Source organism: Bipolaris maydis (genome assembly GCF_028858645.1).
Source record: "Bipolaris maydis strain C4 unplaced genomic scaffold PSV08scaffold_1, whole genome shotgun sequence".
Lineage (NCBI taxonomy): Eukaryota > Fungi > Ascomycota > Dothideomycetes > Pleosporales > Pleosporaceae > Bipolaris > Bipolaris maydis.
The window spans coordinates 2,293,580-2,320,623 of NW_027093857.1; the positions used below are offsets into that span (position 1 = coordinate 2,293,580).

Consider the following 27,044-nt stretch of genomic DNA (forward strand, 5'->3'; position numbering starts at 1 on the left):
GCGCGTATTTCTGCAAGAGGACTCGACTCGCTACGATCGCTATAAACCCAGCCGACGACGCTCCAGAACCTACCCACAACCACCCAAGATGCCGAAAGCAAAGCAAAAGCGCAGCAAAGGTGCTGACAACAATTCTTCGCCCTACTCAAAACCGACATCGGCCAAAGCGGCAGCGGCGCATTCGATTTTCAAGATGGACAAGGACCTCGGCCAGCATATCCTCAAAAACCCTGGTGTCGCAACGGCCATTGTCCAAAAAGCGCACCTCAAGCAAAGCGACCACGTCCTGGAGGTCGGTCCTGGTACCGGTAACCTGACAGTTCTGATACTCAAGGCGGTGAAGCAAGTCACGGCAGTAGAAATGGACCCGCGAATGGCAGCAGAATTAACAAAGCGAGTCCAAGGCTCACCGGAAGAAAAGAGACTGACAATACGGTTGGGCGACGTGATTAAAGCTGAACTTCCACGGTTCGACGTGTGCATCAGTAACACGCCGTACCAAATCAGTTCTCCCCTGGTCTTTAAACTACTCGCGCTGCAACACCCCCCACGTTGCTGCGTACTCATGTTCCAGCGTGAATTCGCCATGCGCCTGTTCGCGCGACCCGGCGAAAAACTCTACTCACGCCTCTCCGTCAACGTGCAAATGTGGTCCAAAGTCTCGCACGTCATGAAAGTCGGACGCAACAATTTCAACCCCCCTCCCCAAGTTGAAAGCAACGTCGTGCGCATCGAGCCCAAGAATCCGCGCCCACAAATCGCATACGAGGAGTGGGACGGTCTACTGCGAATCTGCTTCGTCCGAAAGAACAGGACCCTGCGCGCTAGTTTCATGGGTACCGCAGCTGTCCTCGAACTCCTCGCTAGTAATTACCGTCTCTACTGCGCGCAAAATGACATCCCCGTCGACGACACCCCGCTCGATCCCAGTGAAATCGCCGCGGCAGAAGAGGCCGAAACCATGGATGTAGACGACGAGTTCAAGGGCTTCTCTGATCCCGATGACCCAGATGACGAACTTCCTGATTTCTTCAAGCAGCTTCAGGCTGAAAGCAAGAAGAGCAAGAATGGAGCGAATCGCAAGCGCAAGGGTAGGCTCGCGGAGCTCGTGCGGGAGAAGGTTAGGAAGGTGCTTGAGGATGAGACGCAGCTTGCTGATAAGCGAGCGCGATTGTGCGATGAGGCTGATTTCTTGAAGCTGCTGTATGCATTTAACCAAGAGGGTATCCATTTTAGCTAGAAAGGAAAGACTGGATGCGAACTAGGGGAGAGGCAAGAGGTGGCATTTCATGGCGTTTTGGGATACTTTCATGAAGCACAATGGCGTTCTGGCTGGAAGCTCTTTTTTTCATGTTGATGAAAAAGGCACGATTTGGGTGTTGAGGTATGCGTTGGGACATTGCGTTGCCTGACATGACATATAGAAAAGGGTGGGCAAGATTACCTACTCGGCATTTGAGCAATAGTATGGGGTATCTAAAACTACTTACTTCATTATCTCTGATTCCTTTCTCCCTCTGCTTTTCGTTCTTCATGTCTGGCAAAAGCAGCTTACGCTCATGCCTCAGCAAAAGGATTCGGAGGCAGAGTATCATGCTCGTAACCGTTACTTTCCTCCTGCTTGATCCCATTCTCAACGACTGTCTCCTCATGCCCATTCTCCTTTCCTTCTTCTTTATTGTCTCCGCCTTCTCTCGGTCTCCATAGCCTAATAGTACGATCTAGTCCTGTACTAGCAATCAATTGTTCGGTCGGATGCGTGTGAACGCTCAATACGGCGTCTGAATGGCCTTCGAGCCGTTGAAGTATGTTTTTGCTACTCACATCCCATAGGACGACACTGTTATCTTCACTGCCAGATGCTATGAAAGCATATTCCTGGCCAGCTTCACGATTGCCGTATGTGCCAAAAGTACCCAAAAGCGAGTACTTCTTGTTTGTGTGTCCTTGGTACGTCTTCACACACTTGCCTTTCCCTTCAATATAATTCCATAGCCGTATACAGGAATCCAATGTCCAAGCTAAAATGTACTTTCCGTTGGGTGAAAAAATGACCGAAGACACTGGCGCATTGTCTTCGTGGACGAGAGTGCGGAGACACTGGCCAGTTGCCGTGTCCCAGACACGGATGAGGCCGTCGTGTGAGCATGAGACGATGAGCGTGCCGTCGCGAACGAAATCGACGCCGCCCACCGGGTCGCTATGTGCAGGAAGGGAGCGCATAACTCGGGCGGCGCGGACATCCCAGAGGTATACTGCTTCGTCGTAGGAACCAGAGACAAGCATGTTGCCCTTTGGACTGAACGCTATGCTGTATATATAGTTATGGTGACCAATGAACGGAATAGGATGTGCCAATCCAGTTGCTGTATCCCACAATCGTATACTCTTGTCGTCGGAGCCGCTTGCGAGAATCTTGGAGTCTAGCGACCAACAGATTGTGCTGACACCGGCGAGGTGACCTTCGAGTGTGTGTTCAAGTGCGCCGGTCTTGGCATCCCAGATCTTGATGGTACAGTCTGCAGACGCAGTGGCCAGCCAGCGACCGTCTGGGGAAAATTTGACACAAGTGATGCCTCTCTTATGGCCGCGCAGAATCAGGGTGGGAGAGTAGTTTAGGGAGGTCGGTTTTGGTGGTGGTGCAGGAGAGGTGCGCCGTCGTCGGCTTGGCGATGAAGAGCTCGAACGTGGTGAGCGTGACCTTGACCGCGAGTAAGACGGCCTTCTATCTCGATATTCCCGCTGTTCATCATCGCTATTGTCTCTGCTATACCGGCGCGCAGGCCGTTCTGCTAGCCTGTAACTTGGTGAGGCATTGTGCGGTGTATGGGAGGGAGAGCGTTTTCGCGGCCGCTCCTCATCATATGCATCCTCATCCTGATGTCGTCTTTTGGGCGAAGGAGATGGGGTGCCGTCCATTGCTGAATATGGAGAAGCCAGTTGTTTGGTGTTGGACTGGGAAAACGCGACGGATCGGCAATATGGGCGTTAGCGTGCGGGCGGTCAGGAGCACCCCTGCAGCATTTCAGGGACTATTTCCCCAGTTGCATCATTGCACTCACACTCCGCTATTCTCCAGGTAATACATATTCACCATGGCTTCCGAGGACATTCAATCACCCACAGATATCCGCATTCTCTCACTCAACTGCTGGGGTCTTAAATTTATTTCTAAACTTCGCAACGAGCGTCTTACCGAAATCGGTGTTCAAATTGCTGCTGCAAGTCCACAGCCAGATATCGTCGGCCTACAAGAGTGCTGGACCCAGGAAGACTACCATGCGATTCGTGAGAAGACGAAGCACATACTGCCATATGGAAAGTTCTACTACAGTGGTATCTTTGGTGGCGGGCTAGTCATCTTGTCTCGATGGCCCATCATCGAGAGCAACATGGTGCGCTATCCGCTCAATGGACGGCCTGCTGCATTCTACCGTGGAGATTGGTTCGTTGGTAAAGGAGTTGCTTGTGCAAAGATACAAATGGGACCTTCCCGGGGAGATATCGCAGAAGTATTCTGTACACATGTGTGTTCTCAATGCTCTTGACAAGTATCTGAAATGCACACGCTGACATGAATAGCTCCATGCCCCTTATGAAAGCGAACCCCACGACTCCTACATCTGCCACCGCACAGCCCAAGCATGGGAAATCACAAAGCTCATGCGTGCAGCCGCTGAACGTGGACACCTTGTAATCGGCATGGGCGACTTCAACATGATTCCGCTATCCCTCGCACACCGTATAATAGAGACGCACTCGCCAGTCCGCGATGTATGGCGCATACTCCACCCCGATTCTTCGATCGGCGCAGCAAGGGACGAGGTTGAACGCCGTCGATGCGTGCCAATGCCATCTGCCGAGTTCAATATGACTATCAATGGCGCAACATGTGACAGCGAATTCAACTCCTGGAGGTGGAACAAGGGACAACAGAGGCGTCTTGCCAAGGGCGAAAACGTGCAGATAGATCCTGCCGTTGAAGACCCTAATGCGAAACGGCTGGATTATATCTTCTACAGCAGTGGAAGGTTTCAGAACCCAGAGACAAAGGAAGAGACGGCGGAGTGGGAGTTGAAGGAAGCGAATGTGGGCATGTCAATGCGCCATCCTACATTACACTGCTCTCTCAGTGATCATTTCTCCGTAGAGGCGACGCTGACGAGGACTTCGACTGCTCTGTCAGCTGTCCCGCTATCTCCTTCGACCCTACCTGAACGATACCTGCCCATCGAGACTTATGATGAGATCTTGGCTACAACCATGAAGTACGAGGCTAGGGAGCGAGTGCAGCGCAAGCTGCGAATAGGGCACTTCTTCTACCAACTATCCTTCTCCATTGGGTGCCTGATTGGTGTGTGGTGGTCACCAAAAAACTATGTTGCTTTCATTTTGATGCTTTTGAGCACCCTAGGGTTCAGTGTAGGCGTCGTTGATGGATTGATGGGGTTGTTGTTCGTTGGTAGCGAGCTCAGGGCACTCAAGGAGTTTGAATGGGAGGTTAGGAATGCCCGCGAAAGGGCCATGAAGGCAGGATCCAGGAAGACCATCTCTGAGGATAGCCATGTGTCAGACGCGTCAGAATAATGATAATAACCTGAGATAGGATTGCAAACTGATACGATTATCACCATCGCAGTGCTGCTGTGTCTCTGTTTCGATAATCGGGAATGACGCGTGCACGTGCTGTTGAAGGAACGCGCGACGGTTGGGTACTGGCTTGGCTCCTCGATCAACCACGATTCCAAACCTCATCCTTCCGACCATCATAATTCAAACGTAAACCCCCATCTCTCCGCGCGCGCGCCCGTCTAATCGCAACAAGTACGCGATTCTAACGATCACATACATCCCCCACCGAATCTCGTACACTACCCAGAAGGCCTTGATCGCGCGGTTCGGGAGTCCGCAGCCCTCACGATGAGCGAATCGCAGCCCCAGCCCCAGCAGCAGCAGCCCAACAGCGGCCAACAGCAACAGCTGCTACGCCCTGACGATATACTTAAGCTGCAATGTCTTCCTGAAGACGAGAAGCAAAAGTATCGCTTGATCATGCAGAATTTCTGGAACATCTGCAACACGCACCAACAGGGGAGCCAGGAAAATACCAATGCTCGCCAGAAGTTGACAGAATGGTCACAGAAGTTCATTACACGCGAGCGCCAATACAGGGCCAAGATGAAGGCACAGCAACAGCAACAGCAACAGCAAGGAAACCAGAGCCAGGGACAAGCAAGCCAGTCTAATGCCGTTGGTCAGCAGAACCAGAACCCCGTCAAGCAAGAAGGCGGCCAGGCTCGCGCCGAAAACACCGCGGGGGCAGTCGGCCAACAGCAATCTAACCAAGGCCAAAACCAAGGTCGTGGCCAGGTGGATCCTGCTATAGTAAAGCACGTCCACGAATTCCCTATGCAGGGGCCGTTGACCGGACCTTCGCCGGGCACGCCCGAGTATGAGGTCAAGCTGAAAGAATATCGAACAGGTTACCTGAACATGCTAGCAAAGCAGGCTTCTTTGAATGAGAGTAGAAAGAAACTCATGCAACAACTGAGCGAACGACAAAGCAACGGACAAGATTTGCCACAAGATCTACTTGTCTTGAAAGGCAAGATTGAGAAGGAGCATACCAATATGAGAGCACAAATTGACAAGTTTCGAGCTTTGCAGAAGCAGTGGAAGGAGGAGCGCGAGCAAAACTCGCAGGGTCAGGCACAGGCGCAGACCCAAGGCCAAAACTCAGCACAATCACCGCCGCCACCGCAACAGCAGCAGCAGCCGTCACAACAGCAATCTCAACCCCAGCCGCCTCAAAGACAGCCATCGCAGCCCAATGCCTCTGCGCAGCCTCAGGTAAAAGAGGAGCCTCAGATCAAGGTTGAGGGTGGACAGCCACAGCAGCTGCAACCACAAACGCAGCAGCAAACGCAGCAACAACCACAACCTCAGCAATCCCAGCCCCAGCAACAATACAACATCCAGGGAAACCAGGGAAACCAGCAACAGCCACCGCAACAGCAACAGCAACAGCAACTCAACCAGCAAATGCCGCCTTCACTGCCTCAACAACAGCAGCCTCGGCCACCAGTGCCTCACTCACAAACAATGCCGCCGAATCAAATGCCGCAATTCGCGCAGCAACAACAGCAGCAGCAACAAAACTTTCACCAGCAGCAGCGGCCTCAGATCAACCCTATGCAAGCCAACGCTCACCAGCAGAGCAATTCACCGCACCCGCAGTCTGCAACCGGAACCGGTCCGCCAGTTCCCCTCTCTCACCAGGCTGCTGTTAGTGCTGCGAACCGATCCTACACCGACCCCCAGCGCACAAACACACCCATGCAACAGGGCGGACAAGGTGGTAACTTTGGCAGTCGCGAGCGCGAGCAACTGAACAACCCCAAGATGCCGATCCCTCGACACCTGAACGTAACCTCACCACAAGCCGTCCACATGGGTCAAGCGCGGCCAACTATGAGTGGCCCTACCAACGGTGCGCCAGGACCAATGGGTCAGCCTGTCATCCCGCGACCACCACCCTTTCAGCTCGAAGGCGACGGCGACCGCGTCCTCAGCAAGCGCAAGCTAGATGAGCTTGTCCGCCAAGTCACCGGCGGCTCAGAAGAAGCCCTCACACCAGAAGTTGAAGAGGTAAAGTCTTTCACTTATCCAATAACACCTGATCTCGCAACTAACATTCTTTTACCCAGGCCGTCCTCCAGCTCGCAGACGACTTTGTTGACAATGTCATAAGCAACGCCTGCAAGCTTTCTAAACTCCGCGATTCTCCCCAGCTAGACATTCGCGATATCCAGGTCATTCTCGAGCGCAACTATAATATCCGCATCCCAGGCTATGCGTCTGATGAGGTTAGAACTGTGCGCAAGATTGTGCCCGCGCAGGGGTGGGCGGCCAAGATGAATGCAGTCAATGCGGCGAAGGTTATGGGTGGGAAGACGGATTTTTAGGCTGGTGGATTAGAGGAGAGATGCGGGGAACGAAGGAGGAGGAGGTGAATGATGTCCATGTCTGGGGTGTTATGAGGGTCACTTTATTCTTTTTTTTTTCAGTGGCAATATTGATGTCAAGTCAATTTTTGACTTAGTAAAATACCCAGGGCACACGAGGATAGTGATGCAGCCATGTGGAAGTGATTGTGCCTTGGAGGGATTGACCAGTTTTTTTTCTATTATTTACTACGGTTCATGAAAAATCAATTCTATCATTGGCATGCCCCCATGTTCGGTAAATTTCAAACGGCGTCTGTAGCAATTGCCTTGACATGCTTGAGAAAGCAGAGACTGGGGACAAAAAGAATAAATAATAAGGAAATGGAACAGAAGCTCCACAGAGCACTGTACACGACGTTGACTTTTGGCAAGATCATATATGTGGCATGCACAAGTTCTCAAGAGGTAGTATCTAGTACATTTCCTAATTGCTACATATGTCCTGATACCAAGATCCTGCCAAAGTCTGTGACACAGATCGAGTAAATATCAAAGGACTTGCAAAAACAAAAACATACAACAGCGGGGATTCGCCAGTGGTCACCCACCTGACTACTAGTCCGCCGGTCGAAGGTTTAACGTTTGGGGAGCAAACGAGACCTTATAGTACAGCTTTTAGCCGCTGTAAGGGGCTGCGCTCCAGGGAGCAATCGTGAGGTAATAGCAGCTGGTACTATCGCTGATTTATACCCAGACTTGCATCCTTGCACCCTCCAGGTTTACACCCACCCCTGACTTACACCCCGACTTACACCCGCCCCAGACTTGCATCCTTACACCCTCTAGGTTTATATCCGCCCCCGACTTGCACCCCGACTTACACCCGCCCTAGACTTACATCCTTGCACCCCCAAGTTTGCACCCACCCCTGACTTACACCCCGACTTACACCCGCCCCAGACTTGCATCCTTACACCCTCCAGGTTTACATCCGCCCCCGACATGCACCCCGACTTACACCCGCCCCAGACTTGCATCCTTACACCCTCCAGGTTTACACCCACCCCTGACTTACACCCCGACTTACACCCGCCCCAGACTTGCATCCTTACACCCTCCAGGTTTACACCCACCCCTGACTTACACCCCGACTTACACCCGCCCTAGACTTACATCCTTGCACCCCCAAGTTTGCACCCACCCCTGACTTACACCCCGACTTGCACTCTTACACCCCCAAGTTCACATCCACTGCCGACCTGGGTGGCCTGTAACCAATGAGTCGTGGGCACCGCTGATGATTGAGGTTCGCAGCTGATCGTCTTCTGGTACTATCTACTTGCGTCCTCGGTAGCGCAGGACTCCATCGTCCACTGAATAGTCTTTGGTTGAGCACTTCAGGCCTAGCCTCACGGGAAATCGTCGTTCGTGATTCTCTATCGCTTCCCGTGCTCCTTAGTAGACCCGATCTCTCTTCAACGCCTCTATTTATAGGTCCTCTAGCTGGTTCCGTTGAGTCTCTCCTTTCTACAGCTCTCTAGTAAGGGGCTGTCCCCTGTTCCTTTTCTTAGCCTGCCAGAATGGTGCAGCAGCAGGAGCGTGCCGCGAGGGCTGCACAACTAGCTACTGCGCGCGCCCAAAAAGCAGAAGATCGCGCTGCTGCAACCGCACAAAAATCTCGCAATAGGCAGAATACAGCTAAGCGAAAAGCTTCATCAATTCAGACTCAAAAAACATTAAAGTAGTGTTGTGTTGTGGAGGCTGAAAGTGGTGGTGGTGATGCATTACCACCCGCCAAGCCTCCCGCCAAAACCACCACGCGCGGCCGCAGTGTGCGGTTGCCTAGCAACTATTAATAGATAGATATTAGATATACGATCGTACGAGTACTCCACTAAAAATTCTCGCGATAATAACGTTTTGGTGGTGGTCAAAAGCTTCACTTTTTGGTGGGCGCCTATTTTGGTGGGGTGTTGCATCCATTGGCTGGACTGTTGCATGCACTGACCACATCCAGTATCGCTGATTTACTGTGGTATCAAGGGTAAGTAATAGCACTGGTCAGAGCTCTGCAAGAGGGTGAGCTCGGGATTTGGTAATCAGCTAGGCCTAATATGATAAAAACTGTATTGATTACTTCTTAGTACTTTATAGCTCCACCATACGTAGAGAGGAGAAAATTGTGGATCATCAGTTACAATACAGATTACTATAAAACTGTATGCAAAATGAGTCTAATATACCGCTTTTGTCGATCGCAATCTCCGGCTGGTGGGCTGACCAGGGTGCTATTACTTACCCTTGATACCACAGTATACCCAGACTTGCACCCTTACACCCACCCACTTACACCCGTCGCCCAGGCTTGCACCCAGGCTTGCACCCAGACTTACACCTAGACTTGCACCCAGATTTACACCCAGGCTTGCGTCCAGGCTTGCACCCATTGCCCAGACTTACACCCGCCGCCCAGGTTTACACCCACCGCCACCCACTTACACCCGCCGTCCTTTGCTAAGTTCCTCGGCCAGTCTAACGGCGACGCTACTACTGCATCTACCTCTGAAGCCCCAAAGCTTACTACCGCAGCTCCCAAGTCTAGGAAGCGTAAACTCGCAGATAAGGAGACGTCTAAGGAACCCACAAAGTCCGAGCCTAACACCTTAGAGCCCGCCTAGGCTTGCACTTAGGCTTGCGCTTAGACTTGCACCCGCCACTTAGACTTACATATCCGTGTTATAAGACTTCTCTTCTAGTTATAGGTTTTAATTAATATAAATAAAAAGGCTATGCTAAAAGTAAATATTACCCTTAGTAGTTAATATTACTTGTTTATTAGAAACCTGATGCCTAGAGACTAACCTCGTTTATTTCCCTCACCTAGGCTTGCAAGATAGCAGTAGCTTACTACCCTTAACCTACTTACCTTAAAGCTAGCTAGCCTTTATAACTATATAATATTAGTATAGGAAGATTCTAAATCTCTACCTAATAGTTATCTCTTTACTACTCTACTTGCCTACACCTTATTATATAGATATATAGAAAGCACACACAACCTATCCCTTCTAGAGAACGACATCAACATCGACCTATCCTATAATCTTAATATAGACGGTAGCCTTACTCTAAGAACCTTACTAACGCTATTTAAAGAAGACCTGTTTAACATACCTAATACTTACGTTAGTATTTTTCCTCTAGTTATATTATTTATATGTATTTATTTTACTAGAACGTATACGCCCTACGTAAAAGAACTAAAAAAAGAGGGGTATATACTTTCTTAGACTAGAATACGTTAGAAAACTTTAATCCGTCTAACGAAAAGCGTGTCCCTAAGAAGAATAGGACTCACGCTGTGAGATTCCCTAGTAAGGCACCTACCGTCCACTTGCACTCGTCGCCTATATTTACACCCGCCAACTTACACCCACCTAGATTTACATCTCAGCTTACACCCACCAACTTGCACCCGCCGACTTACACCCACCAACTACACCCACCAACTACACCCACCAACTTGCATCTCAGCTTATACCCACCAACTTGCACTTCCAGCACTATTTAATAATCTAGGGAACGCCTCTTTACTTACTTACCCTTTTTATTATGCGACTTCTCTGCATAGGGCCTTATACAGTTAGTAAAAGCCGTACTACTGTTGTATAATACTAATATAGACTATTTCTGCGCGTGCTATAGCTGCTTACTAACTTACTTTCTAGTTATACTCTACGCTACTAACGCCCTACTATACGCTTTCTATTCTTAAGCTGCCTACGAATGCGCCTTCCTTAATTTAAGCCCTACTACCTTATAACGCGCTATAACACTCGCATGACTAGAGACATCTCTCTTCTCCTACTCTATAGCTATTGTCTATATTGCCTTTACGCCGCTACTTTCTTACGTTAACTTAAGTTACTTATAAGCCCTCTACTAAGGCTATAACTTATTCCTATCTAGTAAGACTTAATATTAAACTTAGTTATTACTAGTCTATATCTTCTAGTGCTACTATTAGTTAGAGAAGTAGTTATACCCTACCTTAATATACCTATATTATGTCTCTACTAGGCAGCTACTAAGTAGTGTCTAGACTTATAGTAATCATCGCGTTATCTTAGCAGCTAGAATAAATATACTACTATAGTAGAGTATTATAGGTAACTATAATACGTACAGCCTAGCACTAAGAGATACTTAGTACTTTAAGATAGTAGGCTTCTCTCTTAATATTATCTAGGGGCGTATCTATAAATAATAATATCTAGCTGCGAAGTTTACTAGTAAGTTACTTAAGAAGTTTTACTATAAGATTATAGAGGAGTTAAAGGTATAGAATACTATATAGGAATAGTAACTAATAGACGTAATACTACCTTTTCTTATATTATAGAGTCTTAATTTCCCTATAGCTCTAATTTAAGCGCTAAGTTACCTACTAGCTAAGAGAAAAAAGTTCTTAAACTTTAATTTTAAACCTAAATTTTCGTAGGTAAGTTAATATATAATTTATATCTTACTACGTGCTTAATTCTACTTAGGCCTAGATATATAATATTTAGATAAGTATACTATTTCTTAGATCTAGTATAGAAACGTATTAGTTAAGATTAGAGAAGCTTAGGCTCCTACTAGATTAGCGCTATAATAGAATACCTACACTAGGCTAGAAGTTTACACACCTCTATAAAATCTAACTATAAGAAGCACTACTAAGATTATTTAAATTATACTAACTAAGAGAGTATATAGTTAAAGCGAGGTCTATAGTAGATATATTTAGGTTACTTTACTATACTATAAAAGTTATATATCTAGAAATAAGGTATCTAAATATATCTCTTTTTAATTTATTAGTATAGAGAATCGCTATATATTAAATTACTTATTTTATTTAAAGTAGTTCTAATTAGGTAAGATATTAAAAGCGTTTCTTAAAAAAAATATATCTATTCTAATAAAAGTAGATTTAAATAGCTATTCTAATACAACTATATTATAGCATCCGCACTAATTACTTCTTAATAATACTAGATCACTTTACGTTATAGATCTAGTTTAATAATAGTAGTTATATAATTCTACTAATTATATTATAAGTATCTAGCTTAATAAACTATTTATTAATACGTTACGGAGCTAATATAAAGCAAATCTTCTCTAATATATATTATAAGATACGAGCCTTTTTCTAAGACGCTTACTAGCTAATAATAGCTATATTAGATATTATCTTTATAGGAGCTATATTTAATATAAAAAATGTCGCTATTTAGTAACTAAGGGTCTTTAAGGATATATAGTATTTTGTCTTTATATTAAATAGAGTTTATATACTACCTTAAAATACTTTACACTTAATTAAGCCTTATATAGGCTAGCAGAGATACAAAGATATTTAAAAACTACTTACTAACTTCACCTCTATCGCTTAGTATACGTACCTTAATAAGTTACTATTAGAGCTATTTAATATCCTATTAATCTCTAACATTTAGTTAACTAACACTCTCTACTACCTATCTTATCCAACTATAACTCTAGAAATATAGATTCTAAACGAAGAAATAGACGAGTTTAAGCTTAAGGTAGAGTTTAATAAGTTTTATATAGAGGACACTAGCAAATTAAATAATACTTATTCTAATATTAGGAGCATTAATAATAAGACTAATATAGCAATAAAGCCTTATTATATAGCGTATCTAGTAGACGATGCACTAAGCTATACTATATTTTTTAGGTATACGTCGCGGCCAATCCCTATATTAATATTTTATTAAATCTATTAGGAGAGGTTTATATCTCTTAAAGAATCTAATTATATTAGCGCCTTAATCCTAATTCCGTCCTTTTATCTTCTAGTAAATAAAGCAAAGCGAGAAATACTAAAAGTACTTATTAAATTAGTTAATAAGAAAACATTTCTCTAGCTTATTAATTCTAAGTTTACTATTAATAAAGAAATAGCACCTAGCGTATTCTAAGTGTATATAAAGAAGTTTAGGTTAAATTAAGAGATAATTAATATAAACATTTATTATTCTAGTTTTAACCTCGTTATATATAATAAAATATTAAACTCTTAGTTTTCTTATATATTTAAATAGATATATAAATTAGATTACTAAATAAATAGAATAATACTACCCTAGCTTAGAGCTAAGCTTTAAGAGAATAGATTTAACTACTATAATTATATAATACTATCTTAGTTCTTAATAGCAAATATAACTAGTATCGTCTAAGTATTATATAGATACACCTCTCTCTTTAAGACTAAAGAGAAAGCGAGAATTCCCCTAGTAAGGTTAAAATAGAGAGGTTTCTAGCTAATAAACGTAAGTAATATTATTTATTTAATAATAATATTATAAGCGTATAACCTTTAGTATATATATTATAAATTCTACCTAGAATCTATATTATTCTAGTTTTATTATATAAAGACAGATATTTTAGCACTTAAGAAGATTATATTAGTAGTAGTAAAGAAGAGAAAGGAACTACTTTAATAGTTATATAGAGGAAGAAGAATACAGGTCTATAGCTATATTATAATATAAAAGTTAATATAGTAGCTATTTATAATATATATTTAAACTTTATAGCTAGAGTAATAAATTATAGTTACAATATTATAGCGTTAAGAAAATATTAATCTCGTAGCTTATAGAGTCTTTTAAAGAACTATCTCTATTTCTCTACACACCTTATTATATCCTTAATTTAAAGTCCCTCTACTATTAGCCTATATAAGAAGTATTAACGCATTTATAACGCTATATATATCTACTTTAAAATATACACCTTATCTAATAGAAATAAACCTAGCTTAAGAAAGATTATGTAGTTCGCGCATATAAGGTTAATTACTAGTAAGATTATATTTTAAATAGTGACTAAGATATAAGAGGCTACGTTATTTACTAGCATTGTAGGTACTAGATTATTTACTATAGTAACATCCTTATTATTTATAAGCGTATTATCTTTTATTAAGGTTTAGAATTTATAAATAATCTTCGCCTAGAGGCTTATATCTATATTTAATATAAGTAGCGTAATACTCTTATACTTAAAGCGCCCTTTAATAATTAACGCGATAATATAGTAGATAAAATTCGCCTATACTAGAATAATAATCTTCTTAAGAGTGTTGTTTACTAATCTAGAATATAGGTTAAGAATAGATTAAATAATACTTTTAATAGTTATAATTAACTAATTAATTTTAGTATCTTATTTAGTTATCTCTATAATACGTTTAAATAACTAATTATTTTCTATAAATTAATATTTTTTAGTCTCTATATTAGAGAGGTTAAAAGATAAATATATAGCTTATTAGTAATATAGTTCCTTAGAAATATTAGTAGTTGCGGCCTATATTTAGAAATAGCTATTAGGGAAAAGCTCTACTAAGGATAGTATAGTCACTATAACCTAGGTTATCGTAAGTATATCTATTAAACGCTATTTTATAATAGATAGTATACTAGAGGTTTCTTCGCTCTCTAGATTTTCTATTTATTTAAAAACCTCTCTAGCGGCTAAGAAGTTCTTATAGTATACTTTTATCTAATAGTTAGTATATATTAATCTCTTTACTATTAATATTAGAATTTATAATAGTTAGATAATAGAATTTCTTTTATTATTAAAGGGGATAATAGTGTTGTAAAACCTTCTAATAGATAGTTTAAATAGTAGCTATCTAAGGTTCTTATTATATATTTTATATTTATACTTATTATACAACACATTATATAAATTTTTACTTTACCTTATCTTTTAGATTAAAGCCTTAAGTTTATTAATTATATTATTAGGTATAGTTAAAAGACTAGATATCTCTATATACTTCGTCTAGCGTATAAATTAGTCTTTAATTAACTTAAGATAGAGTAATAACTTCTTAGTTTCTTCTTACTATAAACTATATAGAATATAAACTTTTAAAGGATAAAAATTTAGTTAGTTTAAAGAGTTTATACTTCCTCTAGGTTTATTTATATCACTCTTATTAATAATAATAATATTATTTTCTTAAGTACTAGTTTAGTATTCTATATATACTCTATAGTTAATAAAGACAGCTTAAAATTATATTTTAGGGTATTCCGCTTTAAGATATTTAAGTAGAGTATTAACCTTAACTCCTCCCCTTCTTATCTTAACGTATACCTTATTTATTTATAGAATTAAGTACTATTATAGTCTATTAATTAGAGTTAGGATTTCTATTATATAAGTTAAAAACGTCTTTATATCTTTTAGGTTATAGAGTATAACTAATTTAGGTATTAGTAGGTAAGTTAAGTTAAAAGTTATATTAAACTTTTCTTTCTACTTATTAAATAAGTGTTAGGTACTATATATAATAAGAGATAGATGTATATATTCTAGAGTAGCATCTCTATAGCGATATATACCTACATTTCTACCTATTACTATTTCTACTAATATCTTAGTATCTATAATATAAGGAGCATTCTACCTCTATAGTACTAGTAATACGCTTTTAACTAAATTAAGACCTGCCCTATCTATAAGGAATATTACTAGGATATCTTACACTATCTTACGCGCTTAAGTAAGCAATATAAGATAGTATAAGTAAATAGGCTGCTTAATACCTTAAACCTAAAATATATTAGTATCTAACTTATAGCTTAGTAGTAGCTTAAAGAAGTGCTATATCTCTTTTTACGTTACTTCTATAAGTAGGTTATATTTAAAAAGGCTAGATATACACGTCTTAAAAGGCCTATTAGTAAAAAATATACTTATCCTTTCCTCTTTTACTACTATATCACTACTAGCTCTAATAGGGTAAAACGTTTAAATAGTATAATTTAGTATAATCTTTATCTTTAGGTTAATAGTATTATTAAAGTGCTCTTCTAATAAGGTAGGCCTTATTTAATTAATATTCGTTGCTACTACTTAGCTGTAATATATATTAGAGTAGAGTAGGTAAATCTCTTTTTTATTAGAGTTGAATAAAATAGGCTAAGACCTAAGCTACTTATTAACGGCCTTAAATATATCTTTAGTTTACTATTTATTAAAGAATTAAATAGACTGTAAGAACTTATAGATATTTATATTCTTACTATCCTAGTTCGTATTCTAAGATATAATTAATACTATGTCTTTAATTTAGATGTTATTTTAATTTCTATTTATAGCTTCTCTTTCTAGTATTATATTTTAGATGTTTAATTATAAGTATTCTAATAGTATATATTCTAAGCTATTATTTAGCTTATTTAAACTAGATTTTGTTACAGGAGGTTTATATATTATAATTTTATACTTTACTAACCTCTTAACCGCGTCTTTATATATTTCCTTATAATAAAAGCTCTACTTAGGATTAGCACCTTATAACTTATATACATTCTATATAATAGCTTTAATAAGAGTATTCTAGTCTTAGCGATTCTCTTTATTATAAATAGCCTTAAATACATCCTAACTACTATATAAGTATTTAACTAGTGTTGTAATATCTATAGTAATCTAATCTAATTCTTTATATCTCTATAAACTAACGTTAGCAAGATAGAATAAGCTATAATTAACGCCTTCTCTACGCTATTTAGTAGGTAGTAGGGTAGAGTTATTAAATTAGTAGCTGTTAGTCTACGCGCGTATTACTCTATTATTACTAAGGATATTATAAACGTTAAGGTTACTAATAAGTTCTTAGCTACTAAAGGTAGAAGTATTATTTAGGCTTGCGCCTTATTAACCTAATAATATAGATATAGTATAGAGTATAAGGTAGGTAATTAATAGTCGCTATATAGTATAAGTAATATAGTAGAGAAGAAATATATATAAGTAATAAGAACTTACTAGAAGTTACGAGACGCGTGCGAGAATAACAATTAGAGTTATTATAGAATACGCGACAAGCTATAGTAGTAGTAGTAGTAGTGGTGTTAGAGTAAGCGTAATAGGTAAAGCAAACGACTATTTTTAGAGAACTAAAGTTAAGGTTAGATTTTTATTCTCTAAGTTAATAAATATTAAGGAGAAAAGAAGCGAGAGTGTTTTAGAGGCGGGCTAAATTAGATTTTACTACGAGAGCAGTAAAGTAAAGCTTATAAAGGCCGCTTTAATAGCTACCTTTATTATAGATACACTTACTATCACTTTAATTTTACTTTACTTTTACCTTTATATTAGCTGTATTTGCGCTGTTTACGCCTAAGTAATTTACATATACATCTTTTACTATAGTTACTCTCTTACTTTACTATTATACCGCCTATTTATTTAGTCCCTATCTCTTTTATATATATACTAACTTTTCTATTACACTCTTAACTTACTATTAATCTAAAGAACGCCTTTAGATACTTATATTCTTATCTTTTAACCCTATTATACTATATTATAAGCACTTATTACGCGCTTATAATACTAAATAGATAAATACTAACTAAGATAGTAATAGCTTAGAACTACACGTATTATAATATCCTATAAGGCACGCTCCTTAATTCTCTCTATACTTAATATTAATATTACTAAGCTAGTGCACTTAAACCCCGCCCTTAATAGGGATAATATAAGGGGTATTCTCTAAGTACACGATAATAATATAGAATACGCTAGCTTCTACGTTAAGATTAGGCGTATCTATAGTCGCTTTCCTAAGATCCTATACTCTATTACTAAGGCTCTTCTCCTTACTTATAATAAGAATTAGAAAGAGGTCTATAAATCTTTCTATTTACTATTTAAGACTATAAGAATCTAAGAGTATACTAACTAGACTACTAAAGTTACTACCTTTATAGGTAGTATACTATACCTTATCTATTACTATAATCTACTAGCTAACCACTTTAAGTAGAAGTATATAGCTACTTCCCCTAGAATCTCCTTTATTACGACTAATAATAATTTATTCGCTAATAAAGATATTAATCTCTCTAATATCTCTATAATAAGTAGATTCTAAGTAGCTAAACTTTAGTATTACTATACTTATAATTATCCTTTACGTAAGTATTATAATTATAACTACTCTATATATTATTATACCTTCCTCTTTTATAATAATTAGAATAAAGCCTAGATACTTCTTCTATCTATATATTCTATATACTAATAGTTATTAATTTTATATATATCTATAGATGCATTAATAAAGCTAGTATTAATACTTAAAGGAATAACTATTCTATAATAGATAGTAAGGCTCCTAGGAGTTAGATATATATAGGGAAGCATATAGATAGCATAGACTATAGAGGGTTAAGTAATATTTAAGAATAGAGTTATAGGTATAAGGAAAGCTTTTATAAAGTATATATCTTAGTATTAAATATAATATAAGATAATACTAGAATATTTCTTAGTAACTTTTAATAGGAATAATATATAAAGTTTATAATTAACTTAATATAACTATTTACTCTATAGTTCTCTTCTACTATTTCTAGTCGTATTACAATACCGTATAATAATATCTTAACACTATCTATATTTTAAAGCTTTAAAGTTAATATCTCTAATATAATTAATACCTATTATATATATTAAATATATTAAAGATTATATAGTAATTATAAAACAAAATATATAAACCTCTACTTAAAATAAGAGAATAGCTAAATATAACACTTTATATAAGGTAAACTATAGTAGCTATAAGTTTAGTAGGTATAAGCTAGTAGTAAGTGTAAACTTAGGGGTGTAAGAATATAAGTCTAAGGTAGGTGTAAAGTTTAGATATAAGCCTAGATATAAGTCTAAGCGGCGGGTGTAAGTCTAGGTAGTAGATGTAAGTAAGTAGTAGAGTATAGGCCTAGGTGTAAGCTTAAGTATAAATCTAGGCGGTGGGTGTAAGTCTAGGTATAAGTTAGAGGTAGGTGCAAACTGAGAGGTATAAAGATATAAGTCTAGAGTAGGTATAAGTTAGAGTGCAAGTTAGGGGCGGATATAAACCTAAAGAGTATAAGAATATAAGTCTAGGGTAGGTATAAGTTAAGATACATATTAGGGGCGGATATAAACCTAGAGGGTATAAAGATATAAGTCTAGGGTAGGTGTAAGTCAGGGTGTAAGTTAGCGGTGGGTGCAAGTTAGTAGGTACAACTTTTATTAAGAATAATATATAATATTTTTAACTAACTTAACATAAATATAAACTATATAGTCCCCTATTACTTCTAGCCGCGTTATACTAAACGTAGTATTAGATAGTACTCTAAAATTAAATATAATATTCTACGATATGGTATAAATAGGCCGGCCTACTACGAAATGCAAGCTAACATTCTAAATATACTACCTAATTATTACTATTTACGCCCTCCTTTTTCTGAAAATAACTATATATTAACTAAATAGCACTACTACTATTAATAATCTTACTCTAATTATAATATAAATAACGTAATATCTTTCTCTAAGAGTTATATACACGAAGGAAATATTATATATAACTTAAATTTTTATAAACTCTATAATATTTTATAATTTTAAGAACTTAATTTATTAGAAGAAATAGCTCTAAAATCTATAGTAAGTATTTTCTATATTATTTAATTAACCTAAAACATTCTACTTATAGTTTGCTTAAATTCTTTTTTTATTAGTATTATATATATCTAAGAACATTTTAATTATAATAATGTCTAGCATCCTATAGTAACCCCCTTTAACAAATTATATAATAGTATCTACTCTTATTTTAGTTAATTTAGTATTAAACTAAAATATATAACCCCTAAGTATAACAAATATATAGTTAGTACTAGTAAAACTAATAGTACTAGACATTTAAAGCTAGATTGCTCTTAGCGTAGAGGTAAATATCTTTTATAAGAACTAAATTCTTTTTTTTATAGAATTACTGCTATTTAAACTATTAGTATAAACTTTTAAGTAATTATAAACTATAATATATTAAAGTTTATAAGAAGGGTTTCTAAGTATACTTAATATATCTATACTATTATAGCGTAGATAGAAGGATAAGTTAAAAATGTCTTATACACACACCCTTAGTAGACTCTAAACAAAATAAACAATACTATCTTTAAAACTCACATTTAAAACATTATTATTTTTGCTTCTAAGATATAATCCTATTTCTCTAATATCATTATTAATTATAGCGCTATTCTACCTATTAACTCTATATATATTTTTACCTAGGTCTTTTAGTTAGATTATAGATATAAATAGATTTATATAATTCTTAGCGCTCTATATTAAAAGACTTAAATAATATTTTTATAATATCGTCTTATCTATATTTAGTTTAGATATAGTTATATTAAATAGTTAGCTTAAATAAGCTAGGTAACCGCTAAATAAGGCGACTATTATAAGGTCTTAATTCTCCTTCTCTCTACTATCACACTACTACTAGCTTAATATTAACTTTTCCTTAGCTATTATAAATAGCCTAGTAAAGCTTATATTTTGCGTATAGTTAATAGTATTATATATATGTATATTAGTAAGAATATTACTATAAAAAGTAGTGCGTACGTTAGACTTATTCTTATTATTAGACTTATTCTTATTATTAGACTTATTCTTATAGTTAGAATTAGAGTTAGATATCTCTATATAGGAGGGAAGTCTTAACTTAAATATAGATAGCTTCCTTAACTAACTTAGTAGAGCCTATTAACTCTATAGAGAGAAGGCTATAGAGTAAGTTCTTTATTACTAAATCTAAATAAGGATATTTACCTACTATATAACTATAGTAGTATTAGAATCTATAGTATTAGAGCTTCTATCTACTATAGAATCTAATAGAATAGATAGTAGTAGGCGGCGTATATTATTATTAATACTATATTATTAGCTATTAGCTATCTAATATTTCTATACCTTAAGAGTAGCTTATAGTTTTATTATATCTTCTCTAGTTAGTATAGAGTTAGTTAGTTTCTAAAGAAGTAGAAGTAGAGTTAGATATTTATATAAAAGTAGAGATAGGATAAAGAGTAAAAAGACGCGATAATATAATAGAGCTAGCATTATTATTAGTAAAATATATATATTATATTTATATAGAGTAAATATACTATCTACTTAGTTTTTATCTCTCTTACTAGGTCTAATATATATAAGAGATATAGTAGCTTTAGGTAAAGCTAAAGCTATAGCGGCTAGCGCTGTACGCTAAGACTCTAATAATAAAGTAAGTAAGGTAGATAGATTTATATATAGCGGGGTAGCACTCGTTAGAGATAGTAGTACTTCTAGGTTATTATTAAGAGAAGTATTACTATTTACTAGGCCCTAGCGTTATTAAACTAAAGAGAGGCGTGTAGTAGGCTAAATTAATATACTACTATCGTTATTAGAGAGAATATATGTCTTAGTTTGCCTAGTTTTAATAAGGATTTAAGCTACTTTTGTAGCAGCCCTTTTAATCACTTCGCTTTATAGTTTATTATAATATATCTCAACCTTTATTCTTTATAACTATACTTAATTTTCAATATAGTAATAGATAGTATATATATTATAATAGAATAAACGCTATTTTATCTCAGCTATTAATCTTATCGTTACTAGTAACAAAGCTTCTATTAAATATTAGCCTTTATCTAGATTTTATATTCTAGTCTTTATATACTAGGTATAAAAGATAATTAATCTTATAGTTCTAAATATATTTCTATTATTTATTTTCTCTTTCTAGTTATTATAATCGTATCGTTTACTATATCTATAGATATCTTTTAGATAAGCCTTTATTTTCTAATTAATAGATCTTTTAAATCTTACTTAAAGGTAAGTGAGGTAATACTTAGAAGAAAGAAAGGTCCTTAGTAGCTCTTACTATAATAAAAGGAGGGGTATATTTATATACTACTTAACTTAGATTTAATTTAGCCTCTTCTTCTTACTACTCTTTAACGCATCCTCTCTTTCAACTCGCTACTATATATCTATTATTACCTTCTTTTATTAGTAAGTAATATATAATTAACTAGAGCGAGCTCTAAAAAGTTATCTTACCTTACTAAGCGCTACTTAAGTATTAATCTACTGCCCTATTCCTAGGTGCTGCTTAAGCGCCTTTCTCTACTCTACTCTTAGGTGCTACTTAAGCGCCTTTCTTTACTCTACTTCTAGATACTACCTAAGCGCCTTTCCCCTACCCTTAGTAATTAAGCGATATATACTTAACTAGAGCAAGCTATATAAAGTTACCTTTCCTAACCTCTAGGTACTACTTAAGCGCCTTTCTCTACCCTATTCCTAGGTACTACTTAAGCGCCTTTCCTTACCTTACTCCTAAGTACTACTTAAGCGCCTTTCTCTACCCTATTCCTAGGTGCTGCTTAAGCGCCTTTCCCTACCCTATTCCTAGGTACTACCTAAGCGCCTTTCCTCTACCCTACTTCTAGATACTGCTTAAGCGCCTTTCCTCTACCCTTAGTAATTAAGCGATATATACTTAACTAGAGCGAGCTATATAAAGTTACCTTTCCTAACCTCTAGGTGCTGCTTAAGCGCCTTTCTCTACCCTATTCCTAGGTACTACCTAAGCGCCTTTCTTTACTCTACTCCTAGGTGCTACTTAAGCGCCTTTCTTCTACTCTTAGTAATTAAGCGATATATACTTAACTAGAGCGAGCTATATAAAGTTGCCTTTCCTAACCTCTAAGTGCTACCTAAGCGCCTTTTCTCTACCCCACTCTTAAGTGCTACCTAAGCGCCTTTCTCTACTCTATTCCTAAGTGCTACTTAAGCGCCTTTCTCTACTCTATTCCTAGGTACTACTTAAGCGCCTTTCTCTACCCTATTCCTAGGTGCTGCTTAAGTGCCTTTTCTACCCTAATATTATACTATAATATACTAATAAGTAGACTAGACTTCCTCGTTAAAACTAATAACTACTACTATCTAACTCTTAAAATAGTTAACTCTACTCTAATGTCTATTTAGCGTCCTTTATTAAGTTTAAGCTAATTATTATCTTAAGAGCTAGTATTAGAATCTACTTAGCGCCTACTACTAAAGTTCTTATATTTAGTATTATTAAAGTAAACTATACTAGTACCCTTATTAAACATAGATAACCTATTTAAGTAGCTACCTCTAATATCTACCTAGCGTCCTCTGCTAAGCGAAATATAGTCTAGTATACTAAGTCTAACGTCGTATTATATAGCATACCTCTTATTAGCCTTTTTATCTCTTAGTTCTCCTAATTTATTAGATATAGTACTAGATCTAGTATTATTATAGGTACTATCTATAAAGCTAAGTAAGCTCTTCCTACTATATTTAAACTATAACTAATAAACTAAAAAGACTAAGTTATTAGTAATAGTAAGCCTTCCTTCCTTCCCTCTAAATAGTATACACTATTACTATTCTCTACTTCTACCTAGTTAAACTATAGATTAAGTTTTTCTATATCTATATCCTTACTTAAAGTAGCTAATAATCTAAATAATAGTTAAGACGACTAGGATATAAGCTAACTATAAAGTTATAACTTAAGTAGCTTAAGTAAAAGATAAGATATACTAGAGGAATAAGAAATTCTAAGTATAGGAGACGTATAAAGTAAGGAGAAATGTAAGGCGTAATAAGAGAGATATAGTAGTACTAAGGAAGAAGAAGATTCTTACTATATACTATTACTAGCTAAACCTTCGCTATTAGAGTACATACTAATATCTAGCTTAAGTAGGTCTAGCTATTTAGACAATAAGGACGTTATACTAATAGCGCTTCTCACTAATAGTATTATAAGTATATCGAGCGAGTCGTTATAAATAAGTGCATTACTAACAAGGCGCACTTAAGGAAACTTAAGTTATAGGAGTAAGAGTATTAGATACCACTTAATAATAGGGACTAACTTTCTTAATTTAGACGTGCTTTATTTATTATAAAGAATAGAAATAAATATATAAAAAAAAGTACGTTTCTAATAGAGTAGCAAGAGATAGCGTATGGTAGAAGTGATTTACATAACACTCACCGCCTAAACTTACACCCAGGCTTACACCCAGACTTGCACCCAGACTTGCACCCGCCACCCACTTACACCCACCACCCAGACTTACATCCACCGCCCAGACTTGCACCCAGGCTTACACCCAGACTTGCACCCAGACTTACGCCCGCCGCCCACTTACACCCACCACCCACTTACACCCGCCACCCACTTACACCCGCCACCCACTTACACCCGCCACCCACTTACACCCGCCGCCCAGGCTTACACCTATTACCCACTTACACCCACCGCCCAGACTTACACCCAGGCTTGCACCTAGACTTACACCCAGTCTTACACCCAGACTTACACCCGCCACCCACTTACACCCGCCGCCCAGGCTTATACCCAGACTTACACCCGCACCAGACTTGCATCCTTGCACCCTTAAGTTTACACCCACCCCCGACTTATATACCCCAACTTGCACCCACCCCAGAATTGCACTCTTACACCCCCAAGTTTACATCCACTGCCGACCTAGGTGGCCTGTAACCAATGAGTCGTAGGCGCCGCTAATAATTAAGGTTCGCAGCTAATCGTCTTCTAGTACCCACTTGCGTCCTCAGTAGTAGCGCAGGACTCCATCGTCCACTAAACCCCACTCACATCCAAAGAAACCCGGTAGGCCCTCCAAAGTAACCGCTAAAGATATCGCCGTGCTCCCAGACGCGTCCGAGCCAACAAAACGCGGTAGAGGTCGCAAGCCAGACGCGTCCAAGTCAGCTACTCTAGCTACAACGCCCAACAAGGCCAAGAGAAAAGGTACCAAGGGCAATGTAGAAGCTGTTGCCGACATAGTAGAACCAACTCCACGAAGGCGTGGCCCCCCCCCCCCCCCCCCCCCCCAAAGCAAAGGGCCTAGACCTAAAGCGTGTCGTAGGCACTACTCATGTGGGTAAGCGCCAGGCGGGTAAGCGCCAGGCTGCTCAGCCCAGGTCAGCCACCACCACCACCGCCTCCAAGTTACGTACCCGTCTTCCACCAGCCAGCAAGGTGTTCAAAGGAGAGCCTGCTCCGCCGCCAGCTAGACGAGGGCGACCACCCAAGAATACAGCACAAGCCCCTATTGTTCCTCTTACGAAGAAGAAGACACCTAGAGGTCGCAAGGCTGCCGAGGTGCCAGTCGCGAAGCCTACAAAGCCTTTAGCGCCCCACAAGATACGTGGTCACACTATACGCCAGATCCCCAACAGATACATTGTCCAAGTCAACTAGCTCTTGCATAACCTAATACAGGCCGATGCAGATACCGCGTCTAAAAAGCAGGTACAGGAAGAGGAAGCAAACCACGCACACGATATAGAGGTTAAGGCTAACGTCAAGGATAATGTCGATGAAGAGAACATAGTGCCGACTAGCGCTACCATTAGGGGGCAGGGCTCAGAAGACGCTCCACTAAACGCAGGTGCTAAATCCAAATCCAGCCACCAGCAAGACAGTCTAGGCGACCAGCACTCGGATGGCGTAGCAGATAACTTAGGGCAAAGTGAACCTACCTCTAACTAGAGTACAAAGCAAGAGCAAGACTTGCAGTCTAAGCTAAATGGCGACTTTAAGAATCCTCCTAGCCACGAGGACAAAGATAGTATCCTTGTTCTCTAATAGGAAATTAATATATTAGATAAGAGGTATGCAAATGGTGCCTAAGACAGACAATTACTATAATCTATAAAGGGTCAACAAAATTAGCCTATAAAAGTTCATTGCTGACTTTCCACCGTCTTAATTAGATGGTAGATTTAGCCTCTTACCACCTAGCACTTAATCTACATGCATATACATCGAGCTTCTTTACATTTCCGTAGGTGTAGGGAAACAGCCTTGCGATCAGGCACTAAGCCTGCAACCAGTTCTCTTACTTTCTTTCTAGTCTATGCGCATGGCTAGCATGCCCCTGAATTATATGTTTAGATTTTCTTTGTACGTACTATGAAACAGACGAAAAAAGCCGAAGCGTGCCGCGAGGGCTGCACAACTAGCTACTGCGCGCGCCCAAAAAGCAGAAGATCGCGCAGCTACAACCACACAAAAAATCTCTCAATAGGCAGAATACAGCTAAGCGAAAAGCTTCATCAATTTAGAATTAAAAAACATCAAAGCAGTGACTTGTTGTGGAGGTTGAAAGTGGTGGTGGTGATGCATCACCACCTGCCAAGCCTCCTACTAAAACTACCACGCGCGGCCGTAGTGTGCGGTTGCCTAGCAACTATTAACAGATAGATATTAAATATACGATTGTACGAGTACTCCACTAAAAATTCTCGTAATAATAACGTTTTGGTAGTAGTTAAAAGCTTCACTTTTTAGTAGGCGCCTATTTTGGTAGGGTGTTGCATCCATTAGCTGGACTATTGCATGCACTAACTATATCCAGACTTGCATCCTTACACCCGCCACCTAGGCTTACACCCAGTCTTGCACCTAGACTTTACACCCGCCGCCCACTTGCACCCGCCGCCTAGGCTTACACTCATTGCCCACTTACACCCACCGCCCAGACTTACACCTAGCCTTACACTCAGCCTTGCACCTAGCCTTACACCTAGATTTACACCCGCCGTCCTTTGCCAAGTTCCTTAGCTAGTCTAATAGCGACGCTACTACTACATCTACCTCTGAAGCCTTAAAGCTTACTACAGCAGCTCCCAAGTCCAGAAAGCGCAAACCCGCAGATAAGGAGGCAATCATCAATATATACCAGGGCAAGGATTAACTATGCCTCTTAAAGCTTAGACCAAATTATATAAACAGTACTTATCGAGAGTAGTGGGCGTGTCTTAGAGCACTTATAAGCTATCGCCTTTACCTTATTCTTATCCTTAGCCAGCTTATTATTAGTACACTAGCACTTAGTGCCGCGACCCTTATAAATCTAGAAGCTATATCTTCTTTTTCTAATCTTAGACCTAGGGCTGGCCACTATATTCGATACTTTAGATTAGATAGCTAGGGTCAATTATATAGCTTTGCTTACCATTCTATTAGACAAATAGCGAGCTCGTCGTCTAAGCTATTATTATTATTCTCCTCTTTCTTAATAAAATAGAGTGGGGTAAAGATCTCTAGCGAGT

General features: G+C 38.7%; 4 protein-coding genes across 4 annotated transcripts; 3 read left to right on the plus strand and 1 right to left on the minus strand.

The window, feature by feature from the left end:
* Window positions 1-48: 48 nt before the first annotated feature.
* Window positions 49-1,240, plus strand: PSV08DRAFT_376458 (S-adenosyl-L-methionine-dependent methyltransferase; the record flags this gene model as incomplete). Its single annotated transcript, XM_014218482.2, has 1 exon — window positions 49-1,240. The coding sequence occupies exon 1, from the start codon at window positions 89-91 to the stop codon at window positions 1,238-1,240; it is 1,152 nt and encodes a 383-aa protein (XP_014073957.1). The 5' UTR covers window positions 49-88.
* A 197-nt stretch (window positions 1,241-1,437) lies between these two features.
* On the minus strand, window positions 1,438-2,946 carry PSV08DRAFT_398165 (WD40-repeat-containing domain protein). The gene has a single exon (XM_014218481.2). It carries the CDS (start codon window positions 2,917-2,919, stop codon window positions 1,558-1,560), a length of 1,362 nt encoding a protein of 453 aa, XP_014073956.1. The 5' UTR covers window positions 2,920-2,946; the 3' UTR covers window positions 1,438-1,557.
* A 123-nt stretch (window positions 2,947-3,069) lies between these two features.
* On the plus strand, window positions 3,070-7,253 carry PSV08DRAFT_214075 (uncharacterized protein). Its single transcript, XM_014218480.2, has 4 exons — window positions 3,070-3,527; window positions 3,583-4,566; window positions 4,906-6,648; window positions 6,708-7,253. The coding sequence occupies exons 1-4, from the start codon at window positions 3,096-3,098 to the stop codon at window positions 6,963-6,965; spliced, it is 3,417 nt and encodes a 1,138-aa protein (XP_014073955.1). The 5' UTR covers window positions 3,070-3,095; the 3' UTR covers window positions 6,966-7,253.
* Window positions 7,254-24,843: 17,590 nt separating this feature from the next.
* Window positions 24,844-25,575, plus strand: PSV08DRAFT_258326 (uncharacterized protein; the record flags this gene model as incomplete). Its single annotated transcript, XM_066092481.1, has 4 exons — window positions 24,844-24,908; window positions 25,121-25,179; window positions 25,210-25,459; window positions 25,493-25,575. The coding sequence occupies exons 1-4, from the start codon at window positions 24,863-24,865 to the stop codon at window positions 25,573-25,575; spliced, it is 438 nt and encodes a 145-aa protein (XP_065950002.1). The 5' UTR covers window positions 24,844-24,862.
* Window positions 25,576-27,044: the final 1,469 nt, after the last annotated feature.

Bases quoted from the DNA above. Each gene is read 5' to 3' on its own strand.
- PSV08DRAFT_398165 (XM_014218481.2), bottom strand. From the start codon at position 2,919: ATGGACGGCACCCCATCTCCTTCGCCCAAAAGACGACATCAGGATGAG.
- PSV08DRAFT_214075 (XM_014218480.2), top strand. From the start codon at position 3,096: ATGGCTTCCGAGGACATTCAATCACCCACAGATATCCGCATTCTCTCA. The intron at 4,567-4,905 runs GTGTCAGACGCG...GCGGTTCGGGAG, and splicing joins CCATCTCTGAGGATAGCCAT to TCCGCAGCCCTCACGATGAG. The intron at 6,649-6,707 runs GTAAAGTCTTTC...TCTTTTACCCAG, and splicing joins TCACACCAGAAGTTGAAGAG to GCCGTCCTCCAGCTCGCAGA.